At 51.4% G+C, this 21002-nt stretch overlaps 9 protein-coding genes across 9 annotated transcripts; 4 read left to right on the forward strand and 5 right to left on the reverse strand.

Annotated features, from left to right (window-relative positions):
* Positions 1-441: 441 nt before the first annotated feature.
* Positions 442-1439, forward strand: HER10_EVM0000138 (molybdenum cofactor biosynthesis protein C). The gene has a single exon (XM_035469933.1). The coding sequence runs from the start codon at positions 632-634 to the stop codon at positions 1385-1387; it is 756 nt and encodes a 251-aa protein (XP_035336777.1). The 5' UTR covers positions 442-631; the 3' UTR covers positions 1388-1439.
* A 330-nt stretch (positions 1440-1769) lies between these two features.
* Positions 1770-2768, forward strand: HER10_EVM0006267 (uncharacterized protein). Its single transcript, XM_035475858.1, has one exon. It carries the CDS (start codon positions 2003-2005, stop codon positions 2648-2650), a length of 648 nt encoding a protein of 215 aa, XP_035337275.1. The 5' UTR covers positions 1770-2002; the 3' UTR covers positions 2651-2768.
* A 454-nt stretch (positions 2769-3222) lies between these two features.
* On the forward strand, positions 3223-4729 carry HER10_EVM0012830 (uncharacterized protein; the record flags this gene model as incomplete). The annotated part of the gene is made up of 4 exons (XM_035482212.1): positions 3223-3253; positions 3409-3960; positions 4023-4151; positions 4215-4729. 4 exons carry the CDS (start codon positions 3223-3225, stop codon positions 4727-4729), a joined length of 1227 nt encoding a protein of 408 aa, XP_035337822.1.
* Positions 4730-9728: 4999 nt separating this feature from the next.
* On the reverse strand, positions 9729-10678 carry HER10_EVM0005000 (uncharacterized protein). Its single transcript, XM_035474626.1, has one exon. It carries the CDS (start codon positions 10359-10361, stop codon positions 9987-9989), a length of 375 nt encoding a protein of 124 aa, XP_035337171.1. The 5' UTR covers positions 10362-10678; the 3' UTR covers positions 9729-9986.
* Positions 10679-12107: 1429 nt separating this feature from the next.
* HER10_EVM0013138 (serine carboxypeptidase) lies at positions 12108-13966 on the forward strand. The gene is made up of 3 exons (XM_035482505.1): positions 12108-12348; positions 12404-12566; positions 12620-13966. The coding sequence occupies exons 1-3, from the start codon at positions 12171-12173 to the stop codon at positions 13914-13916; spliced, it is 1638 nt and encodes a 545-aa protein (XP_035337842.1). The 5' UTR covers positions 12108-12170; the 3' UTR covers positions 13917-13966.
* Positions 13967-14016: 50 nt separating this feature from the next.
* On the reverse strand, positions 14017-15728 carry HER10_EVM0007392 (uncharacterized protein; the record flags this gene model as incomplete). The annotated part of the gene is made up of 5 exons (XM_035476950.1): positions 14017-14065; positions 14282-14892; positions 14948-15310; positions 15365-15468; positions 15536-15728. 5 exons carry the CDS (start codon positions 15726-15728, stop codon positions 14017-14019), a joined length of 1320 nt encoding a protein of 439 aa, XP_035337363.1.
* Positions 15729-16340: 612 nt separating this feature from the next.
* On the reverse strand, positions 16341-17219 carry HER10_EVM0000929 (uncharacterized protein; the record flags this gene model as incomplete). The annotated part of the gene is made up of 3 exons (XM_035470694.1): positions 16341-16386; positions 16444-16543; positions 16604-17219. The coding sequence occupies 3 exons, from the start codon at positions 17217-17219 to the stop codon at positions 16341-16343; spliced, it is 762 nt and encodes a 253-aa protein (XP_035336845.1).
* Positions 17220-17847: 628 nt separating this feature from the next.
* Positions 17848-18644, reverse strand: HER10_EVM0007878 (acyl-protein thioesterase; the record flags this gene model as incomplete). The annotated part of the gene is made up of 1 exon (XM_035477418.1): positions 17848-18644. The coding sequence occupies exon 1, from the start codon at positions 18595-18597 to the stop codon at positions 17848-17850; it is 750 nt and encodes a 249-aa protein (XP_035337398.1). The 5' UTR covers positions 18598-18644.
* Positions 18645-19015: 371 nt separating this feature from the next.
* HER10_EVM0003886 (murein transglycosylase) lies at positions 19016-20632 on the reverse strand (the record flags this gene model as incomplete). The annotated part of the gene is made up of 1 exon (XM_035473548.1): positions 19016-20632. The coding sequence occupies one exon, from the start codon at positions 20630-20632 to the stop codon at positions 19016-19018; it is 1617 nt and encodes a 538-aa protein (XP_035337090.1).
* Between the last annotated feature and the right edge of the window lie 370 nt (positions 20633-21002).

Consider the following 21002-nt stretch of genomic DNA (forward strand, 5'->3'; position numbering starts at 1 on the left):
TTATAGAAACGAGAACTCTTCGTCTCATTCTTGAACGTTGAATAAACCCTTGAGAAAGCATCTCACCGTCAACCCGACATTCAATGTCACGATGGGAAACTGGGGTTGATACTGCGATAATTGATCTTATTGGTGATGATTATATTCCATATCGGGAGAATTACGATAAAAGAGGTGAGACAGGGAGGATAAAGACAAGATCTCTCTTCCCCCATGGCATAATGACACATGGCAACATGGGGGAATATCATGTGAAGAGGTTGGTTGGGTTGGGCTAAGTGATATGCACAACGCCCAGATGGGAAACGCCTGGGCGGATAGATCAACGGGTAGATCTGTGCTTTCTCGATTGTTACACTAGCTCCAACTGCGCCATGCCGTAATCATGACGCTCTAGAACAACATCGTGTCGTACACGATATGGTAAACGTCCAGACGCGCGGCTTACTCACCAAAAGTATCACCTCAAGCTCAATGCAGTACACCCATTCTCATCGCGGTTTACCTGCCTTATGTTGATCGCGTTACATTGTCTTTGGCAGTAGGTTCCGTACCAGCGGCGCGCTCATCAATCCTTCAGATAGAAGATCAAGCGAAACAAGAGAGAACAGTCATCACAAAAAGAAAGACCATGGGACTACCGGCAATGAGACCCCTCCTGCTAGCGGGCGGCAAGTCGACCCGGATGGGCACACCCAAACACCTCCTCCGGATGCCCGACGGAACACCCCTGTACCGGCGGCAGCTGCAACTGCTACGCACCATCTTCCCGGAGCCGCAGACGATCTTCATCTCGCTGGCGCAGGAGTCCGAGACAGACGAGTTCCTCGACGAGCTGCTGGCGCAGGCCGCCAACCAGTCTGCCGAAGTGGAGGACTGCAAGACGCCGCCGCCGAGGATACAGGTTCTACGCGACTTCCGGCCCGCAAATCCGGACGCAAAGCATGCTACTGCCGGCGGCGACAGTGGCCCCGCCGCGGGACTTTTAGCGGCGTACCGCTACGACGCGTGGGCGTACTGGGTGGTGCTGGCGTGCGATTACCCTCTGATCCCGGCAGAAGCCTTCTTCCACCTGTTCGTCAAGCGCGACGCCGTGCCCGTAACGTGTTTCCGCACCGCCGAGGGGGTATGCGAGCCGCTGCTGGCGATCTGGGCGCCGCCTGCGCTGTCGCGTTTGGCGGAGCGGGTCGCGCGGGGGCATCCGCGGCCCGAGGAGACGGCGAGGGAGCTTGACGGGTTGATGGTTGATGCGCCGGCGGGATGCGAGTGGTGGTTGACGAATGTGAATACGATGGAGGAGTGGGTGAAGGCTGTGGAGGAGATGAAGTTGGGGCCGCTTGGGAGGGGGGGAATTGCGCCGGAGGGTATTATTGGAGATGTTGTGTAGGAAAATTAAACTTCATCACTCTTATTAACATATTGACTAGCGAGCGTTGATATGACCGGTCCATGTCATCTTCCACATCATGCAAAGAGTGAGTGCGCTCCAAAGGCAGATACATCTCATCCGGCTCTCGGTGGACGAACAGGGTAAGAACCGGGGGACCCGCACCGGACGACGGCCGACGGAGCCGAAGGGTGGGAACCCCGCCTGTCAGCACCTTAAACCCGAAGAAGCGCGTATTTTTCGGTCTAAACAGCCGTGAGGTGGGGCAAAATGAGCCAAACCCCACTGGGCCGGCGTCGTGAGACGTTCCCGCAGAAACAACATGCACCAACGACCAGGCAGCAGCGGCGTGGAAACAGGCAGACATTTGCTTTTGAAGAAACCCATTTCCAATCTCATTGTTCTAGAAAATCTCAGAAAATCTAAAGGAAAGTTGATTGCGGTCTCGGTGATCAGGTATTACAGTCTATGGTGCAGAGCAACAAAGAATGCATGTGGGCCACCCTTCCAGCCCAGCCGCTGTCTCCCGATCCTTCCGATTTACCCGATCTAACATGAACATGACAATAGCACACACTATCGTCACATGCATACGACTAGACACGCAGAATCATCATGAGCGCACCTTTAGAACAGAATGGCTCAGGCCTATTCAGCCTCCCATGGGAAATCAGAGAGAAAATCTACGAGTACTACCTCTCATTCGACCACGACGACTTTGGCGACACAGTCCGGCCGCTGCACGTCTACTTTGAGCAAGGGGAATACAAAAAACCCCTGCCGCCGCTCATGGTAACCTGCAAGCGCATCTACCGCGAACTCCACCAGCCCGTCCACGCCGACGCCATCATGCGCGTGCACTCCCACGGCTACGGCGATCGGCGCATCGGCTTCGCCGTCCATGGCACCCTGCGCTTCGAGCGCCTGCGGCGGCTGTACGTTCTCATCGCCATGGAGTATCCTAACTGGAACCGGTGGCTGGCCATATTTGCTGAGGTGGCGCGGCGGGCGGAGGGCTTGGCGGAGCTTGTTGTTGATTGGGAGCCGAGGCCGGGCCCGCCGAACCCGAAAGTGTGGGAGGCCAAGTTGACGGAGAAGAAGCATGATGAGTTCTTTGGGGTGTTGGCTGCGTTGAAGGGGTTGGAGGTTGTGAGATTTTATGGAGAGATGCCGGAGGGGTGGAGGGAGAGGTTTGAGAGGGAGGTTGATGCGAGGCTTGTTTATTATCGGTTTAAGTGGTGGAAGGAGACTGGGCTGGAGTAAGGGCAGGCAACATTAAGAAGGATGGAAACATATCAAAAGGCGTTTGAGGAGTTGGAAATAATGAGGCTACCTTGTACAGATGCCATAACACTATTGAATAGTTAATAATTATCAGGCAGGGTGGTCTGAGAGGGGCCGGCTGTCTGCTGAGCTCATGCTTTTAGACAGAACACTAAGGCTAAATTATGAATCAGTATCAGCAGCAGAAGGGGACAACAACCTAAGACTGGAGTCATGATACTCAATATTTCCCTTCAAGACCCTCTCACGTGACACGCATCTTCACACTTCACCTTTGAAGCATCCCGTGAATAATTGCTGCTCACCTGCTCAACCACCTCAGGCTCCTCTCAGCCAAGGTGAATACGACGAGTATTCCTTCTTCAAGCCCTACCTCGATGCCCCCCACTTACCTTCTCAAATTCGTCTTGGGAAAAAAGAATTCTTTTCCTCACCCACACTCTCACTTGCTTCTTTGGCAAGACACTCTTCACGATCCTTGTGTCCACAGCAGAGCCTTTGCACCGACACAACAACCAAGCTCTTTGCCGATCATCAGAGAATTAATCACAATGAACGTGCAGAGTATTTGCATCGTTGTTGGTATGTCTTTATTTCCTGACAAAGTCATTGCTGTTCAATTCGAAAAACGCAAGCCCGTTTCTTTCACTGAGTCGGCGAATATTTCGATCACTCTACCCTGCCTTTCCGACCTGAACAGACCTCAAAGAGATATTCTGACATGAAATACCCAATAGGAGAGAATTCTCTTCCTCGCAGTGTGCGTGTCTTCTACGAGGACGCAGAGGGCCATGTTGCACCTTACCCTGCTGCCAAATATCGCATCATCACCGAGGAGACCCACCATCGTGAGATGATGTTCAACAGACACATTGTCAGCTACTTCCAGCTGACTATCAACGCCATTATGGCCTACTTCTTCGGCTTCCTGGTTTGCTATGGCTTGTTCACCCTCGTCATCCGCCCTTGCTCCGCTCACGGAACTGTCAACCATGCGTTCGAGATCGCCACTCGCCAGGAGTACTCCCTCGACAACGCCATGAACCTTGCTCACTGCAACATCCAGCTCGAGAATCGCGGCTACATTGACGAGGCTGTTTATCGCCGAGCTCAGCTTGCCAACTCCCTTGGTCGTGTGGGCATCACCATGCGTGACATCGACTCTGTTCTCAGCACCGACCATGAGATCACTGATGACAGCGTCAACTGGGATACTCCTGATGCTGATATCTTCGCTACTCGTGACGATGGCTGTGTTCTTAGCATCGAGACTACTGAGGGCCCTTTCTGTATGTCCTCCATACTCACCTGATTCGTTCCTTCCTCCGAAACTTGCTGACACCATCGACAGACGTCGAGGGAGAGCTTGACCGCTTCGACCTGACCGATGGCCAGTCTGGCATTCCCATGTACCTCGACCTTCAGATCATCGACACCGAGACCTGCAAGCCCGTTCCCGACATCTGGGTTGAAGTCTGGCGTAAGTCCATACACCCTCCTATCCCCCAAACCCTCAGCATCCAACTAACCTCCTCTACAACAGACACCAACTCTACCGGCATCTACTCAGGCGTCGTCTCCAAGGCCAACGGCGCAGGCGAAGCCGACCCCTCCAACGCAGACAAGACCTTCCACCGCGGCCTACGCAAGACCAACGCCAACGGCGCCGTCTGGTTCGGCACCAACCTCCCCGGTCACTACTCCGGCCGCACCCCGCACATCCACATCATGACCCACGTCCCGGGCACCGAGCGCCTCGCCAACGGCACCATCCGGGACAACGTCGCCACCCACGCGGGCCAGCTCTTCCTTGACCAGAAGCTTGTCGATACCTTCCGCAAGCACGAGCGCTACGCCGGTAACGAGCAGGCGTTCATCGAGAACAAGCAGGATTACTACTTTCGTCAGGAGGCGAACTTCACGGATCCCGTCATGAGCTATGTTCTGCTTGATCATGAGGATCGTGATATCGAGAAGGGTGTTATGGCTTGGAAGCTTGTGGGTGTGAACATGACTAATGTTCGCGAGATCCACGTGGCCAACACGTTGGAGGGTTAATTGGCGAAGGGATTTGTTCGCTGGTCTTACGGACCAGAGGACATGACATCACTTCGAATCAGTCTTTTGCCTCATTGCTCTTGAAGCTCTTCATTAGTAGCTTAGATGAATGGGCCTGTCTCATGCTGAAACAACATGGAGATAAATGGCCTTTCCAAGAAACAAACAATGCATCTACAGCAGGATGACGCCCTTTAGTTGCATGGTGAATATTGGCGTTTGTTTGCTGGAGAGACTTTGACGCTGTGACCGCATAATTTTCAACTCCGTGGAGATTGGTAAGTGATTCTACAAAGAATGAACAAGGAAGACAGGTAACGGTCTTCTTCATGGGGCGAACCTCTGGCTGCACTAAGGTAATATTGCATGCGTCAACCAAGATTTGCCATTGACTTTCCAGTTCGATTACCATTGATGCACTCGCCTACATAGGGATCCTTGACGGATCGTTTACCGGTAATACCTACAATCACCGCAAAGCAAAGGAATCAGTCATGCAGCTGGATACGACATCTTACTTAATGAGGTGCTCACAAAGACTGAACGACAGGGATGCGGTAAACCTGGGCCTTTATTCCATTCCGGCAAACAAACGCCAGCATCAATCCCTGACACATCAGGCAAGAATTGTTGTGTCACCTGAACAACACTCTTTGTTGATAGTATACCACGGAATGCCAGCTTATAGCTTTTAGCATTTATAAGATACCACCACGATTTTCTTTTGAGGGAATAAGACAACGATTAGAGCTCAGCAACATGAAAATTATAAAATTTCACCCCAAGGAAGTTCCTCTCGATATTGAAGCGGTGGATCCGTCGCTCCTCGCGGGTAAGTTTTCAAAAGTATTCATCCGTCGTGAAGAGTGAATTATTGAGAAATTTCCCATAGTATTTCCCGAGCATAGCCACGTAGTAGAAGCAGTTGCTCTGGACCTGAGCGACTGGTGCGACACCGCCCGGTACAATGTCCGGCTCAAAGATGGCAGCATCCAGCGATTCTTTGAAAAGGTCTCCATCCACTGCTATCCCATCAAATTCGTGGTGTTGCAACTGACTGGCTCGATAGAGAGCAAAGGGAAGGGGAGGCTATGAACAAATACTGGCCCATTTGCATTCGGAAAACAGCGTTTATAGGTTCATTCCCGAGTTTATGCCTCGACCGGTTGCAGCTGGAGGCTACGAATCACAGCCAGACACGTATTTCTTTCTACTAGATTTTGAGGATATGGTTGACCGCGGGTTCCCGCCGCCAGAGACGTACATGTCGGTCCCAATCGCGCTCCATCTCCGTAGCGCGGGGCGGTCCCCAGAGGGGAAGTTCGGCTTTCTGGTCGACACTCGCTTCGGCAACTTGACACAGCCTAACAAGTGGGAGTCTTCTTGGGAGGTGTGGTGAATGAATCACATGAAGTTTCTGTTGGGGAGGGAGAAGGCCATTCGCGGGGCTCATACCACCGAAGATGAAGCCACGCTGGACTTCTTTGTGGACCACGTGCTTCCTCGATACTTGCGCCCTTTGGAGACGGGAGGTCGCTCCATCAAACCCACTCTGTGTCATACTGATCTTTGGCCTGGCAATGTCAAGTACAAGCCAGATGGCGAAAGGATTATTGTATATGATGCAAATGCGTTGTGGGCTCATAATGAACGTAAGTCAGACTGTATATTGCTCTGAAGTTGCAGAACAATTTGCATGAGCATTTTCGAGAGTATTGAATCTGACAGAGATGCAGTTGAATTAGCCCCGTTCACAAACACTAGATACCCACTGGGAGAGAGCTTTTTACAAGAATACTGGAAACATATTGAAGTATCAGAACCAAAAGAAGATTTGGACAGTCGATTACTCATCTACCTGATTCGTCATCAAGTTTGCTTGTCCAGTCTATACTCCAAACAAGCTGAGTTACGAGATCAGTAAGTTGCAAGCTGCACATAAAATAAAGCAACATTTTTTCCTTTTACTTACGTATCTGCCATAGATTTCTCGGAAATATGCTACTTTTGGAAGACAGTGTCAGATCCAAAAGTTGGTCAAGGATAATTGACTGTGACCAAGATGTAAAACCACCTGCAAGTTCCGTGGCAGGGGCCAATGCTGTCACTCGATCCCAGAGAAAGGCTGTGTAGCCTGCTTTAAAAAATCGTAATTTCTCTATTGAAGCACTTACAGTGCGGCTATTTGGTGGGGTTGGACCATTACCATCAGATTTAGTTCAGCGGATCAAATGGCGTAGATATCATCTAGAGAGACCAAGACAGTCTACAGGCAGTCGTATCGTGTTGGTTCCATCTGACTTTGTTGATCACCATCTCTCTTGCAGCTATAGATTTCGGGTCAAGAGAATCAATCATATAAAATGAACTTCGACCCGATGATATTGTTAACTTTTGAAGCAAAGAATGAAGCCACGAAGAGGTACTTTGCGTTCCGCGCAGTAACGTTTGGCTAACCAGGCGATAATCCACTTCTCCCACCAATTAATGGAAGACTATCGCTACAGCCTTGAACTCTTGTCCCGCGACACCTACCCACGAGCTACACATGTGGTGGGCTACTTTGACAGGGGGTGATCGGCGGCTATGTACATGCAAACAATCTTTCTGCATGGCAGCCTGCAGGAAAGTGAATCCTACGGCCAATAGTCATGCAACACATGTCGGACTCTCGGACTCAAATCTCAAAGCAGGCATAAATGGACTGATAGCCCGTTCGAAGAGGCCCTCCACTTTCCAAAGATTCTTGTCTCTGTGTTCGCGAACATAATGGGGTTTCTCAATGAACCTACAGTTGCTCTTGCATTAACCGGAATATTGTGGTGGATTGACACTGCGTCACCTCGATCAATTTATCATGCTTTCAAAAATGCGGTCAGTGATCTGCCCGTAGATTTTGAAGAAATCTGGATACCCTGCGGAGACGGTAGTGAATCTGTTCGCTCCGTTACACTCTGGGACAAGTCGGAGCATGGAGATGTATCAACGCAGCCTGTCGACCAATCGGGCAAGGGAAACCCTCCATCATCAGCTGAGAAGCCAGAAGCGCAAGAAGAATGTCACAGATTTTGTTCCCATAGAACCGCCGGCAACAAGCAGTCGATCATCAATGAGTCTTGTGAACTCAAGCCTATCTCAGGGATCCCTGAAACCAAAACGTCCACTAAATCGACAAACTTTCTTCGATCGCTGTCTTCAAAGATGTCCTTCCGCGAGGGAGAGATATATGATCTGGACACTTTCGAGATATTTGAACCGGAAGTGCCCCATGGCGAGACACAGCTGCCCCCTCAATCGCGGAGCCGTCGAGACGGCACTGCCGCTATTGTAGTTCGTGCTCAACACTACTTAGCGTTCCAAATTTCTGCAGACCAGCGACTCAAAGGTATTATATTAGATTCCCTGTGTTTCTCTCTTAGTTCGTTACTTAAAGTGATTTTCTAGCCATCGTTTCTTGCAAGACCTTGGTCGAAGAGAAAGATCACGAGGCAAATCTATCTGGACAAGCCTCAAAGGCCATGGATACGTTCTTTACACATCTTGAAAATCTTGATGAGTTCTACCGAGATTTAAGGAAGCCCGATATACTACGCATCGCGTTTATGCTGCAGTATCATCACGCTCAACTAATAACGTTTGCGGGTTTCCTTCTCAAGTTCGAACGAGCGTATCTGAACGTTCATCGGATACAGTACGACCCCCGTAAATTCAGGCTGAAGCAATGGCACTCACAGAGAATTACTGAAGACTCTGTGGCCCTCGAAAAGTACAATTCGCTTGGTAAGGAAATCTCGGAGCGGCTGGAAACCTTAATGGACATAATCCGTCTTACCACAAATCCCGAGGAACATCTCAGCCAAGCAGAGGTGAAGGTTCGCATTCTCAAAAGAGAAGTCAGTGGGCTTATATCAAGAATGCGTGATGGTGTAGAACATGACCTCAAGTTTCTCAACCTTGGTCGTGATATGGCGCAAACGAGCAGTGTACGTCAACTGACACTGCTTGCCACAATATTTCTCCCACTTTCGCTGAGCGCTGGAGTTCTCAGTATGCAAACACGCTTCAAAGACCTGGGACCGCTCCTGTACGACTTTATCGGCGTTGTGGTTCTCCTGGGGGCCCTCGTGTTTCCCTTCCTGGCTTTTCTAAGCATACTTGAGTTAATAACTGATTACTTGGTCCAGAAGGCAGAAGCCGAAATATTCGAGGGACAAGAAGGTCAAGAGAAGTTTCGCATTTACACGTATAAACGCCTACGAAGGTATTTTGTCAGAATTTTCTGGGCGGTGCTCGCTCTGGTTGCTGTGTTTGTCTTCTTGACTTTCATGTTAGGCATGTTTCGGAACGTTGAACTAGGGGCCAAAGTCTTGGGAATAGGATTTGCTGTGTTAATTGCACTGACGGTCTTGATAGCAGTCTTTAGTCGACTGGGAATATTGTGCTTTCGATGCATCATGTCACGGCTTCGCCCAAACCGTGGTCAGATGGATTGATGGAAAAGTCAGCCCGGTAACCAATGTCTTCACGGAGGTTTCGCGAGATCAAGCATGCTTTGTCCGTCGATGTTGTTTCTCTTGCTATGCGCGAAGGAATAGAGGAAGTTGTTAAGGGACGATACATTCGAGGACGGGGAGTAACTCGGTCAAGCCAGTCGAATGGTCTCACCAAGTCGACGTACCTTGAGACACAACAGTCAGGTATCCTGGTTGAGGTTCTCTACACCGACACACTTTTGTGCTGTCGGTATTCTGAAGCCGACAAGTCTAAGAATATTCTTCAACCTTCACTCCTTTACGCTATGTAGAAGAAGAGGCGTTTTTGCTTAGGCACATTTTATTGCAGTTGACAGTGGGTCTGGTCATCTTTAGGATCTACAAGCAAGATGCAGTGCAGAAAGTGCCACACTAGGCATACTACCATGTGTTATTCAATAGTAGTCCGGTGGAAATGCGAAACGCCACGCAGGTGAGAAGAGTCACGTCTGGAAGAGAATGTAATTCTGTCTATCCTAGTTGTATGTTATGCGTACAGTGTCAAGCTCACGACCACACGCCAAAGTAAATGAAGTCTGCCGTGACAGACTCAGGCAACTTAGGGCAAGAGTGGTCAACAGGGAGTATATATCTGAGGAGGGTGATGACAGGCTTGAGTTTTGACTTGCAGACCTAGTCAAAGAACCATCTACGCCACCTATCAGCAGCCCCTGCACTCGTTGAACGAATTTCGAGCCTCAAGTGCTTTGAATGAAGGCCAAGTTCTAGTCCTTGTGGTGCCTGAACTTTGCCTCAACAGCAACGATTCCCATCACCGCCATCGAGACGCTGATTGTGATGAACACGATGGCAACCCAGAGGCAGCAATGCCTCTCATTGGCCCTGATCTCGCGCGCCGACGTAAATTTGTCGCACGTCTCGCAATGTTGGTGCGGCTTGAAGGGGTTGAAAGGGGCCGACGAATCTGGCCCCGAGTGATCGTGTGCCAGCTCGATATCACGCTCGTCGTTCTGCGGGATCGTCGCGTAGGCCGAGGCTGATCCTGATGGAGGGAACGCGTTTACGGGATGCTCGTCGTGGAAGCCGTGCTCATCGTAGGCTGGTGCCGCCTCGGAAGGTGATGTTTTTGACGGTCCCATTGCAGTTGCGTCTTTGCGGCTCTCTGTGATGATGGATTCGCGATCGACTTGTGAGTAGCTTAATGTTACCTTGCGTCAGGTTCAAGTAAGATGGTTTTCTACCTTGGCGATGTCAGACGGATGGATGTTGGGCCTTGTGAGGCCAACCAACAGTGTGGCTGCCGCGTCAGCATCTTCAGCCACGACATTCCGTTTGTCGTATTGGTCGATTTACGCCTCTTTTCTGCGCAGAGGGCTGAAACCGTTTTTACATTTCAACCACGCCGCAAATGCTGCATGCGATTGAGGGGGACTATTGCTCGGTGTGGCCGTGCGACGCGCGGGCAGTGCTCAAAACATGCCCGACAGGTTAGTCACTGGACCGGACTGCGGTGCCAACGCGCCTGATGTCATTCTTCTCTTGGGGCTGTCAGCTTCCATTGGCCTTGACTATCGTCCAGCTGTCGTAAGTCAAAGCTTAGCACCACGTGATGCTGGGGATTGAGGGACCCATGGGGTTTTTGCGCCAAGCTCCCCCGTCGTCGACGACGGTTTTGTGGGAGGGGGAGGAGGGGCGTAAATAGTAACGGTTCTTGACCTCCACGTGCTGGAGGAATGTCCTTGAACTCTGGAGCGTCTTGGAGTAAGACTAATTACTAAGCGAGAAGTGGGCGATAACGTGGGGTTCCAGACACAATTCTGCGGGAGGCAGATTGAGGTGGACTCAAGTTTCTAAGAACGAGATGAACTGGAACTTTTGAGTAACCTTAACATACCCAACGGGCAGTAGTTAAGCCGTGCAATTCACATGAGCGAATTACTTGCCTCACAATCAAGCATCTATCGAGCTTTCTTACCTTGCATCACATCAGCCAAGGTCGTGATTACGCGACATCCCGCACTTTGCAATACGATATCACCGTAGTACCTCCAAGGCAGGTCCTAATGCTCGCGAGCCTTTGATCCCTGTTGATATGCCGGGGAGGTCGGACTTTTTGTTTCTCTCCCGCTCTGCCGCGTTTGTATCGATCCTCCAGGCTCCAGGCAAACAGCCCGCCCAACGCCGCCCCAAGAGTCGCTAAGCTTGACAAGCTTCGCCAAGCTAGCCCAAGCTTCGGCTGCATCGTGCGCCCGAAGCTTGATCTATCCGGGGCCCTGTCTGCTCCCACGACACTAAGACACAGTCATCGAATCACGAACGCGCCGGGAGGGCCGTTGGAGCTTCATTGTCGATCTGCGGGACCGGCCTTAACCTTAAGAGGAAGGTGACAGTTCGTGCCGGGCTGCGTCATCTTACAACTTTTATGCGGCCTTCAAGAGCCGAACACGCGATTAATACCCAGAAGTGCCAGGTCTCTCCGCGCCGTTGGTCACTAAGAAGGAAACATGGAGTTTACATGACACCGAGACTCGGCCAAGGCCAATCAGGCTTATCAGTACAAGCTCATTACGAAAGGACCTTAAGGTTCAGGTAATCTGAACACGGCTTCTCTCGACATGAGCTTTCCAACGGGCCTAGATGAGTCCAAGGTACCTCTGGAGAAGACCGGCTAGCAACGCTTTCTCGCATGCCGAACAACCGACCAACGTACCATGAACCAACGATCAACATCTGCCTGGACCCACCGCCGTTCAATCATCGAGAAGTGACCCATTCTATCAGGGGACTTTTGGGCACTTTGGACCTCCTCCTTCTGCCTATGGTAAGCGTCAGGAACTTTGCGAAGTGATGCCGTCATATACCAAAATGTTCAAATACCGCGGCCGGGCCAGCTCTGGTCGGAGTAGAAGCCTTCACCCGCTTGCAGTTTCTCCCCAGTCAGACTCAAGATGAAGCTCCTCAACCTCTTCAGCGGGCTGCTTTGCGCCTCTTCTGCGCTTGCTTTCAAGAAGCCGACTAAGCCTACGCTTCCGAGGTCCATTGTCGAGAGGCGCGCGGCCAACCAGCCCTTCTCTCACCCTGAGATCCAGAAGCGCGCTTCCCAATTCTTGACGGAGAAGACTAAGGGCGAGTAATTGACGGGCAATGAAGCTCTTGTTCGCCAAGCTAACTTCTCTCTAAGCCTTCGCTGTCAATGGCACTGGTATCCCCGAAGTGCCCTTCGACATTGGCGAATCCTACGCTGGATTGCTCCCCATCTCCGACAGCCCCGACGAGACTCGCGAGCTTTTCTTCTGGTTCTTCCCCTCATCAGCCGCGCAGACCCCTGAAGAAGTGGTTATCTGGTAAGATAGCACAACAATAGTTGGATCTGAAGCAACCCGCTAACGTGCGACAGGCTCAATGGCGGACCCGGATGCTCCTCTCTTTCCGGTTTCCTCACGGAGAACGGCCCATTCACTTGGGAAGCAGGCACGCTTGCCCCCGTTCAAAACCCCTACTCATGGACCAACTTGACCAACATGCTGTGGGTCGAGCAGCCCGTCGGTGTCGGCTACTCCCAGGGAGTACCTAACATCACCGACGAGGTCCAGCTTGCGACCGAGTTCCGCGGTTTCTACAAGAGCTTCATCGACACCTTTGACCTCAAGACCTGGAAGACCTACATCACCGGAGAGTCGTACGCCGGATACTACGTTCCATACATCGCTGACGGTTTCATCTCCGCCAACGACACCGACTACTTCAACCTGGCCGGTATCTCGATCAACGACCCCATCATCGGCGACGAGACCATCCAGCAGCAGGTCGTCATCCTCCCCTATGTCGAGTTCTGGAACAACCTCTTCTACCTCAACGAGACCTTCATGGAGCAAGTCCGCGACCGCCAGGACTCGTGCAACTACTCCTCCTACCTCGACACTTACTTCCAGTTCCCGCCGCCCCAGGAGCCCTTCCCCGTCCTCCCCGATCCCTACAACAGTGACGTCTACGCCTGCGACATGTTCGACACCTTCTACGAGGCTATCATCGAGGTCAACCCCTGCTTCAACATCTACCACATCACCGAGACCTGCCCGCACCCGTACTCCCAGCTCGGTATCGTGAACAGCGGCGACTACACCCCGCCCGGCGCCGAGATCTACTTCAACCGCACCGACGTCAAGAAGGCGCTCAACGCACCCCTCAACTCCAACTGGCAGCAGTGCACCAATGTGAACGTCTTTGGAAACGGCACCCGTCGCGGCTCTGACCAGTCCAACGGCCCCGCCATCACTGGTGCCCTGCAGCGCGTCATCGAGTTCACCAACAACACCATCATCGGCTCCGGTGACCTCGACATGCTTCTCAGCACCAACGGTACGCTTTTCGCGATCCAGAATATGACCTGGAATGGCGCGCAGGGTCTGTCGGAGTATCCCACCACTCCTCTCATCGCTCCTTACCACCCCGAGTACAACGGTGGCGCGCTCGCCGGCGCTGGTATCCAGGGTGTGTGGACTGCTGACCGTGGACTGACCTTCTACACTGCTCGTCTTGCCGGCCACGAGCTGCCCGGATACACTCCTGGTGTCGCGTACCGCATGCTCGAGATTCTCCTCGGAAAGATTGACAACTTCAGCAACACTGATGACTTCACTACCCAGACTGGTAACTTTACCGGAAACGGTACCATTTACAAGAGGAACCACTAGACGGGTGGTTGTAATGAAGAGCGGTTCACTCGGGCGGTTGAGGATTATGCCACAATCGGACTATAGAGATTTAAAGTAATAATGTCTACCCATGATCACACTATTGGGCCCAACCTATGTTGCCTTCTGGACATGGAAGTTTTCGCAAACTTGATACTAAGTACCAAATATCGGCCACGTATTCATCTTACTTCTCTGAGCCCGACTAGCGACGTCCCATCGATCGAAGCGTGGAGGAGAGACATTAGCATGGGGTCTGGCCCAGGCATTGAGCTCACCTGGCGCAAATGCACTTGACCCTACCAAGTGCACCCCAGCCACCCAACATTGCCGTGATGCCCGTGAACAAGATAATCCCGCCATACTGCCCGCTGTATCCCCAACTCTTGCCATCTCTTATCCACCCATCTCCAGTTAATAGACCTACGCTCAAAGGACCGCTAATCACATTGCCGATTCCCCTCCCACCAGCCAACAACCCAAAGATGAACCCCGTATCCACCGCCGGGCTCTCAGCCTTCAACTCAGACAGCACTCCAGACCAGGTAGAACTGAAACCTCCAGCGAAGAAGCCGTATGTAATGCTAAAGACAGCCAGCAGCGCTGTCTGGCTCGAGAATCCCCAGAACATAAATACTGCAAGCGCAGAACCGATGGTCGAGATAAGGATCACGGTGGTGACGCGGAGATGGTCTCCCAGACTGCCCATTACGATGCCGCCGGGGATAGAGGTGACGTTGATGAGGACGAGGAGGGTCGTTGCGACTGTGGTAGAGACGTGGAGTTGTTGGACGGCGTAGGTGGAGAGGTAGGTATAGGGGAGGAAGTAGCCGAGGGATTGGAGGACGTTGCCGATTTGGAGCATCCAGAAGGAGGGGAGCTGGATGAAGTTGAGGTTGATTCTGCGTACGGCGGAGGACTGGGAGACGGGGATACGTGGTTTGAGGAAGTAGAGAAGGGGCGCTGAGATGAGAACCTGTGCGCTTGTGAGTGATGTATTCAGAGCTTTCATAAAGATGGCCGAGTGATACCGTTGCAACACTCCAAGCTCGGAGCGTGACTACTGGTCCGAACTGCTGCAGACAGGTTTCCATGGCGAAGGGTAGCCCGACGCCAGCTGCAGACTTTCCAGCCCACATGACTCCGTAAGCCAGGCCCTTTCGCTTGACGAACCACTCATCCAGGTACAAAGTCGTTGGAGTGAAAAGTAGCCCGCAGCCTAGGGCGCATATGACGCCTTGCGTTGCGATCAACTGCCACACCGTAGTCGCGAAAGAGGATAAGAGGAAGCCGATCGCGGTGAGGAGCAGTCCAAGTGGGCCGAACCAACGGCGTAGACGGGGCCATCTACTCAAGATCGTGAACGTGAAAGGGGAGATGAGGTACATGATGCCCTGGCCTCGTCAGCACATTCAAGTGATGATGTGAGAGTGGACTCGTGAACATACCGTCATGGTGGTTCCAATCACGGCGACATTGCTGGTATCGCCCTCGAGCTTGTCCGGATGACTGCCGTAATATTCCTGGAATACACCAAATGCGAGGGAGTACCCTACAGAGTCCAGAGTCAGATATCTTTTCTTCAGCGATTGGAGTGAGGGGCACACGAGTTCACCTACCCCACACGGGAATCTGGATCAGACTGCATCCGAGCAAGACAAGCCATGCCTCCTTCCCCCTGTCTGAAGGAGGTAATTGGGCTTGTTCGATTTCATTGTCGGTCTCCTGCTGCTCTATCGCGTGGTTGACTGTCAACGTGCGATTGGGCAAATTTATTGCCGAGGGCTCGAAGTCCTGATGCTGGTGGTTCATGATGTCCAAGTGATACTGGTGGTGTTGTCGATGCTCCCGAATGATGGTGATGCTGGTGACTGAGGGCGCGTTTTTGTTGAATACCGCGATAACATTTGGCAGTGTGAGTCACAAACGAAGAAATTCAACATGACGTTGGAAATCAAGACTTAAAAGTCATGATCTGCCGACATACGGGGGCTGATTGGCTCAAGATAAGTAGTGAGGCTACACTTGCGACTAGGCTGCGGGGTCAGCACCAAACATTCTATTCAACATATCAAGAGGACCATTGTCTTACCCAAACCGAATGATTGTATGTCAGTAAGGGGTAGCCGTACTGACATGAAACTACTGATATTAAAACTCGCAATATACAAATACTGAAAGGTGGAAAGGCGATCACTCAAGAATTGGATAGATTGGAGCCTATTACACGTTCGGGCGACACCCCTTTGCCGTGGATGAGGTCGAGATCTTGGTGATGGTGATAAACTCGACTAGACACCTGTTCCATTATCAACAATGAGGCAAAGTAATATGACCCATAAAGACCAGGACCTGACTTGTGGTCTAAAAATAGTTCTTCAACCGGGCGCATCGCCTTCGCCGCTTCAACTTGTCTCGCTCGATCTAATCAGAGCTACAGTGCATGTTGTAGTTGAGGTCCGGATCAGAGCTAGGTGGGCTCGAAATCAGTCACTTCAACAATCTCGACGGATAAACACCAACTTACCCATCAGAGGGAATGACAATCTGGCCTTGTGGTGTCCACGTTTGCTCACACACCGGTCTTTCACCACCGCAACTTCTGCATATCTTCTTAAAGGCATATGCTGTATCCTAGTCAGTATCTTGAACACGAAGCAGACACCAATATTCATTCCAAAGCTTACCTGATCCGACATACTTCTGGAACCAAAGACGAATTCTCTTATTGGGAGCCGTCGTGCATTGGAAGGTTCCCCCATGGGTCCATTCGTCCGTTATATTCATACCGAATGCAATGCTCAGCACATGTTTAATAGGCCTCCAGTCAGGAGTGAGACTGATCCTCCTCTTGACGGAAACTTTCTCCTCCCAGGGGATCGCCACAGTCTCGGGGTCGCCGACGAGCCCAACATGCTGCATCTTGGAAGCTGCAGTATACGGACTCCAGTATGACTTGACATCGCGAAGCTCCCATTCGTCCCACATGAAGCAGCGGTTCTCTGCGGTGGTCTCTCCGTCCGAGGTCGGCCCGTTTCGAAAGCTGGTCATTGGGATGAAGGTGTTGAGATTACGGATGTAGATTGTATCTGCTGTGCCAGCGCGAGACACCAACATCCCCTTTACATCGTTCAAATCGAAAGACTGAGAGATTAGGTGAGTCGGATGCTTCAGGTGCATTCGCAATCTCATTTCTTTGAAGTCGATGTTCTTAACCCGAGGTGGCGCGGATCTCTCGACGAGGTTGGCAGGAGTCCCGATTGCCAGGCCGGCAACGGCCAAGAGAGTGGCAAGGAAGCGCATTCCAGGGCGTCTCCTTGTTGGAATTATGCCTGATTGATGTTGCAAGATGAAGATGGCAGTGTTTCTCCGAATGGAACCCAAAGCCGCAGTCCGACAAGTGTACTAAAATGAGGTTGAAGAGTATCTCCGGCACTCCGGAATCAAGCTTTCCTGAAAGCGAAGCCCTAGGGCAAGGCAGGTGAGGGCATGTACGGCCCCCGCGACCAAGTTTCCTACGCTCGGTCAATAAGAACATATACGGCACGATCTGATAAACTTTGTTGTGACCAATTAACTAAGCCAGTATTACGGCACCATTGCCGCGACTTCAGCAAGGTTCGAACAATAGAATGGAGATGATGGCATGGCGTATTGACCCCTGTGAGTACATGTAAAGAGCGCCTCGAGCGCTGCTGCTGAAGGGTTCGAGTGCGATAGTAAGATTCTATGTCCTATTATGGTCTCTAATTCATCAAGTGAGCCCGTTTATTGAGAACATCTGCATTGCTGATAGAACTTCATAAGCTTGGATGTTGCTGTGCGTTGTCCACGTTGGCAAAAGCCTATTGTTTCCATACAAAGACTAAACAGTATCCCAGATTACGAAGCGTCTAGTAGGCTCGAGCATTTGAATTGAGTATACCTAGCATTAGTCAGAGAGGTGGGAGTTCAAGAATTGAATAACATCATCCATTCCTGAAGGTGAATTAAACCAATGCCCCCCTTCTTGATACTCTTTCCACTCAACTTGTGCACCAAATCTTTCCAGGGTATCCCTCAAGATACGGCCATTTGCAATCAGAACCAAGGGGTCATCAACACAATGCTCCAGTAAGATGGGAGTATGTTCCAGAAGCGCACATCCTTCTGGGACATCCTCAAGTCCGAGAATTGCCCGGGTATCGTTGAGATTTCTCCCAGGGAACGGCATGCGGCAGGAAAAGCCGACGAAGGCTCCGAGTCTAGATTGCCCCGACGAGAGTCGTAAGTTGAGTAGAGTATGGACGCTGGTAGCTGCGCCTTGACTTATTCCAGCCAGAATGATGCGGTTCCACTTGCCTCCTAGCAGTTCCGCCTCTGTGGCGAGGATCTGTCGGATAGCGGCGACGCTGTCTCGGAGCCCCTCAGCTTGATGCTCTTCGTGATCGGCAAAGTTGTTCACGTTCCAGATGTCGAACCATTGTGAGACCTTATCGCCGAGCGCCGTCGCCTTTCCTATTTTTGCTTGAGGAAAGACCCAGCGGAAAGATGGAAAAGTGTCTGCCAGAGTGCGATCTTGTGAGTCACTGGAGTAGTTTAGTGACTGCATGAAGTTCTTTGCGTTGTCGCCCCGCCCGTGCAAGAAGACGACGGTGTGGGTGTGGGTCGTTGATGGTTGATGAATGAGTGGAGAAGACATCGCGAACTTGATGGAGCTATGATTGAAGGAGAACGAGGGTGTTGGGTGGTGTTCGTAGAGTGAGAGAACCGAGTAAGTGGCTGAGTGGCGCCGGGAGAGTTGACGGTTTTAATGCATCTGATAGCTAAAGCCCAGGCAACGATGGCGGCTGGTGCCTAAAAAGTTGAGGCCAATACAACGGTGGGTACTGTTTACACCGTTCGAGTTGACCCAACCAACGACTTTCAGCAAACGTTCAGTCTCTCCCAAACTTACTTTTTCACGAGTCGCGTGGGATGTATTCAAAAAAGGAAGTTCTCGACATGCCTAGACTTATGAATTCTTGAGCAGGGTAAGTACATGACGTTTGACCGGTCTTCAGAGAGTTCAGGCAGTTCCAATAAGCCCCCTAATAACTTCCGAAATCATGCAATCACCACTATTCTATCACGAAATCCTCGAATTTTGCCCACTGATCTCCGGTAGAGCCTGGCGTGCTGTTCGAGATGGCGAAGATGCCGTACAAAGTGCCCGTCATGTCGTAGCCCGAAAGCAGGACGGGGTCAACGTTTCCGAGACTTTGCCACTGGGTTCCTTCTCCAGAACTCTTGACTCTCCAGAGAAATCCGTATTCATCGGGCTTGGTCTGAATGCGCAGCTCAATTGCCTTAGCAGTCTGGGGTATGGCAGCCTGGCCTAAATCGATCGACTTGGGCTTCTGGTCTTGGATTGCCACCAGAATGGAAGATATCTTGCGCTCTTGTGGGTCAATCTGGATGACTGCATGCCGCAGGCTATCCTTGTATACCGCTAAGCCGACTAGCGGTAGTCCTTCAGACCCTTTGGAAGACAGATGTATCGTCGTTGAAGCTGATCCTAAGTGAGATCTTTGCCTGCGGCCAACGAACGTGGATGTGCCAGATGGGCTAGCCAGGGTCGAGGTCTGGGCGCACAAAGAATAGGTATTGTCCTTGGCAGAGTACGAGTAGTTTTGAGAGATAGGAGTTCGGATGTAGAGGTCTTCAACTTGCTGATTCAGATCCTTGAAGACACCGTGCTGTCCCGCGTTCGATCCATCTGCTAGGTCAAGATCTAGACTCAGCTTTGTCTGAGAAATTCTGGGCCATGCATCCTTAGGCCAGTCAACCGATGTGAGAAAAGTTTCGCGGCCTAGTGGATGGCGTTGAATGTTGTCATCATCGTGTCGTATGCCTAGGTGAACGCAGAACCAACTTCCCCTAGTGTCTTGGAATAGATCACCATGGCCAGTCCAACGGACCGCCTCGTCTTTCTCGAATGCGGTCAATAAAGGGTTGTTCGGACAGCCCTCGTAAGGTCCCCAAATATCTTTGGACCTCGCCATGTTGATCTGGTGACCCTCAAATGTCGAAGATTCGGCGGTCAACAGATAGTACCAGCCATCTTTGAAGTAAATATGCGGCCCCTCAGCATCATCTTTGCCGGCGGCACCCTTCCAGAGAAATTTCGTGTCTGACAAGGCCGCGCCGGTCTCAAGGTCGATTTCGAACTGGCGAATTGAGCAATCTGGTGCCCATGGAGGTCCAGTCCGGTAAGAGCCGTGAAGATATGCCTTTCCGGATATCTCATCGAAAAATAATCCTGGATCAATACCCGGGAACTCGAATGGCACTGCATCTGACCAGCCATTCTCTGAGAAAATCATGTCTTCGCGACAGCTCAGCAAGAAGTTCTGGAACTCGTGTGCTCCATCGGGCTTCTCCCAAGCATATGTACACACAACATAGAACTTGTTTTTGAAATGACGGAGTGTTGGTGCGAACAGACCGCCGGTGATTATGAGTGGGATGCCATGAGGTAGAGGGATGAATTTGGTAAAGGCGTTGGATAGAGACAGCTGAGTGGTTCGACATAGGGCATGGCCCTTCAGCTCCCAATCCACGAGGTTTGTAGAAGTGTAGATGGGCAAACCAGGGAACACGTGGAAAGAAGAATTGACGAGGATGTAAGTGCCCTTGTGGACGACTATGGTTGGATCAGGAGCGAATCCTGGGATAATGGGGTTGGTAACCCTCATTAGAACGCTGTCGTTGCTCAAGCTCGCTGATGTGTTACTTGATGTGGTTGAGGCTGGGGTCTTCTGACTTAGATCGGAGTGCTAGATATCCTTAGACACCACGACTCATACAACACAGGCACGACATTGAACAACCTTATCATGTCGGGAAGTCCGAGATGTATGTAGCCAGTTGTCGATTCGGACTCACTTCTCCCGAATCTTCCACCCCCCCGTTTCCCCGGATGTTCCATTCGCATGTCCAAAGTACGTCCACCCGCCGTCCACCCGGGCCTACCCCAATCCACACCAACGTCCACCCAAAACGTCCACCCAAGCTAGACACATCAATGATACCCCAGATTCCCCCCGCCATTAGCTTCCCCGGACA

Source organism: Colletotrichum scovillei (genome assembly GCF_011075155.1).
Source record: "Colletotrichum scovillei strain TJNH1 chromosome Unknown Contig00002, whole genome shotgun sequence".
NCBI lineage: Eukaryota > Fungi > Ascomycota > Sordariomycetes > Glomerellales > Glomerellaceae > Colletotrichum > Colletotrichum scovillei.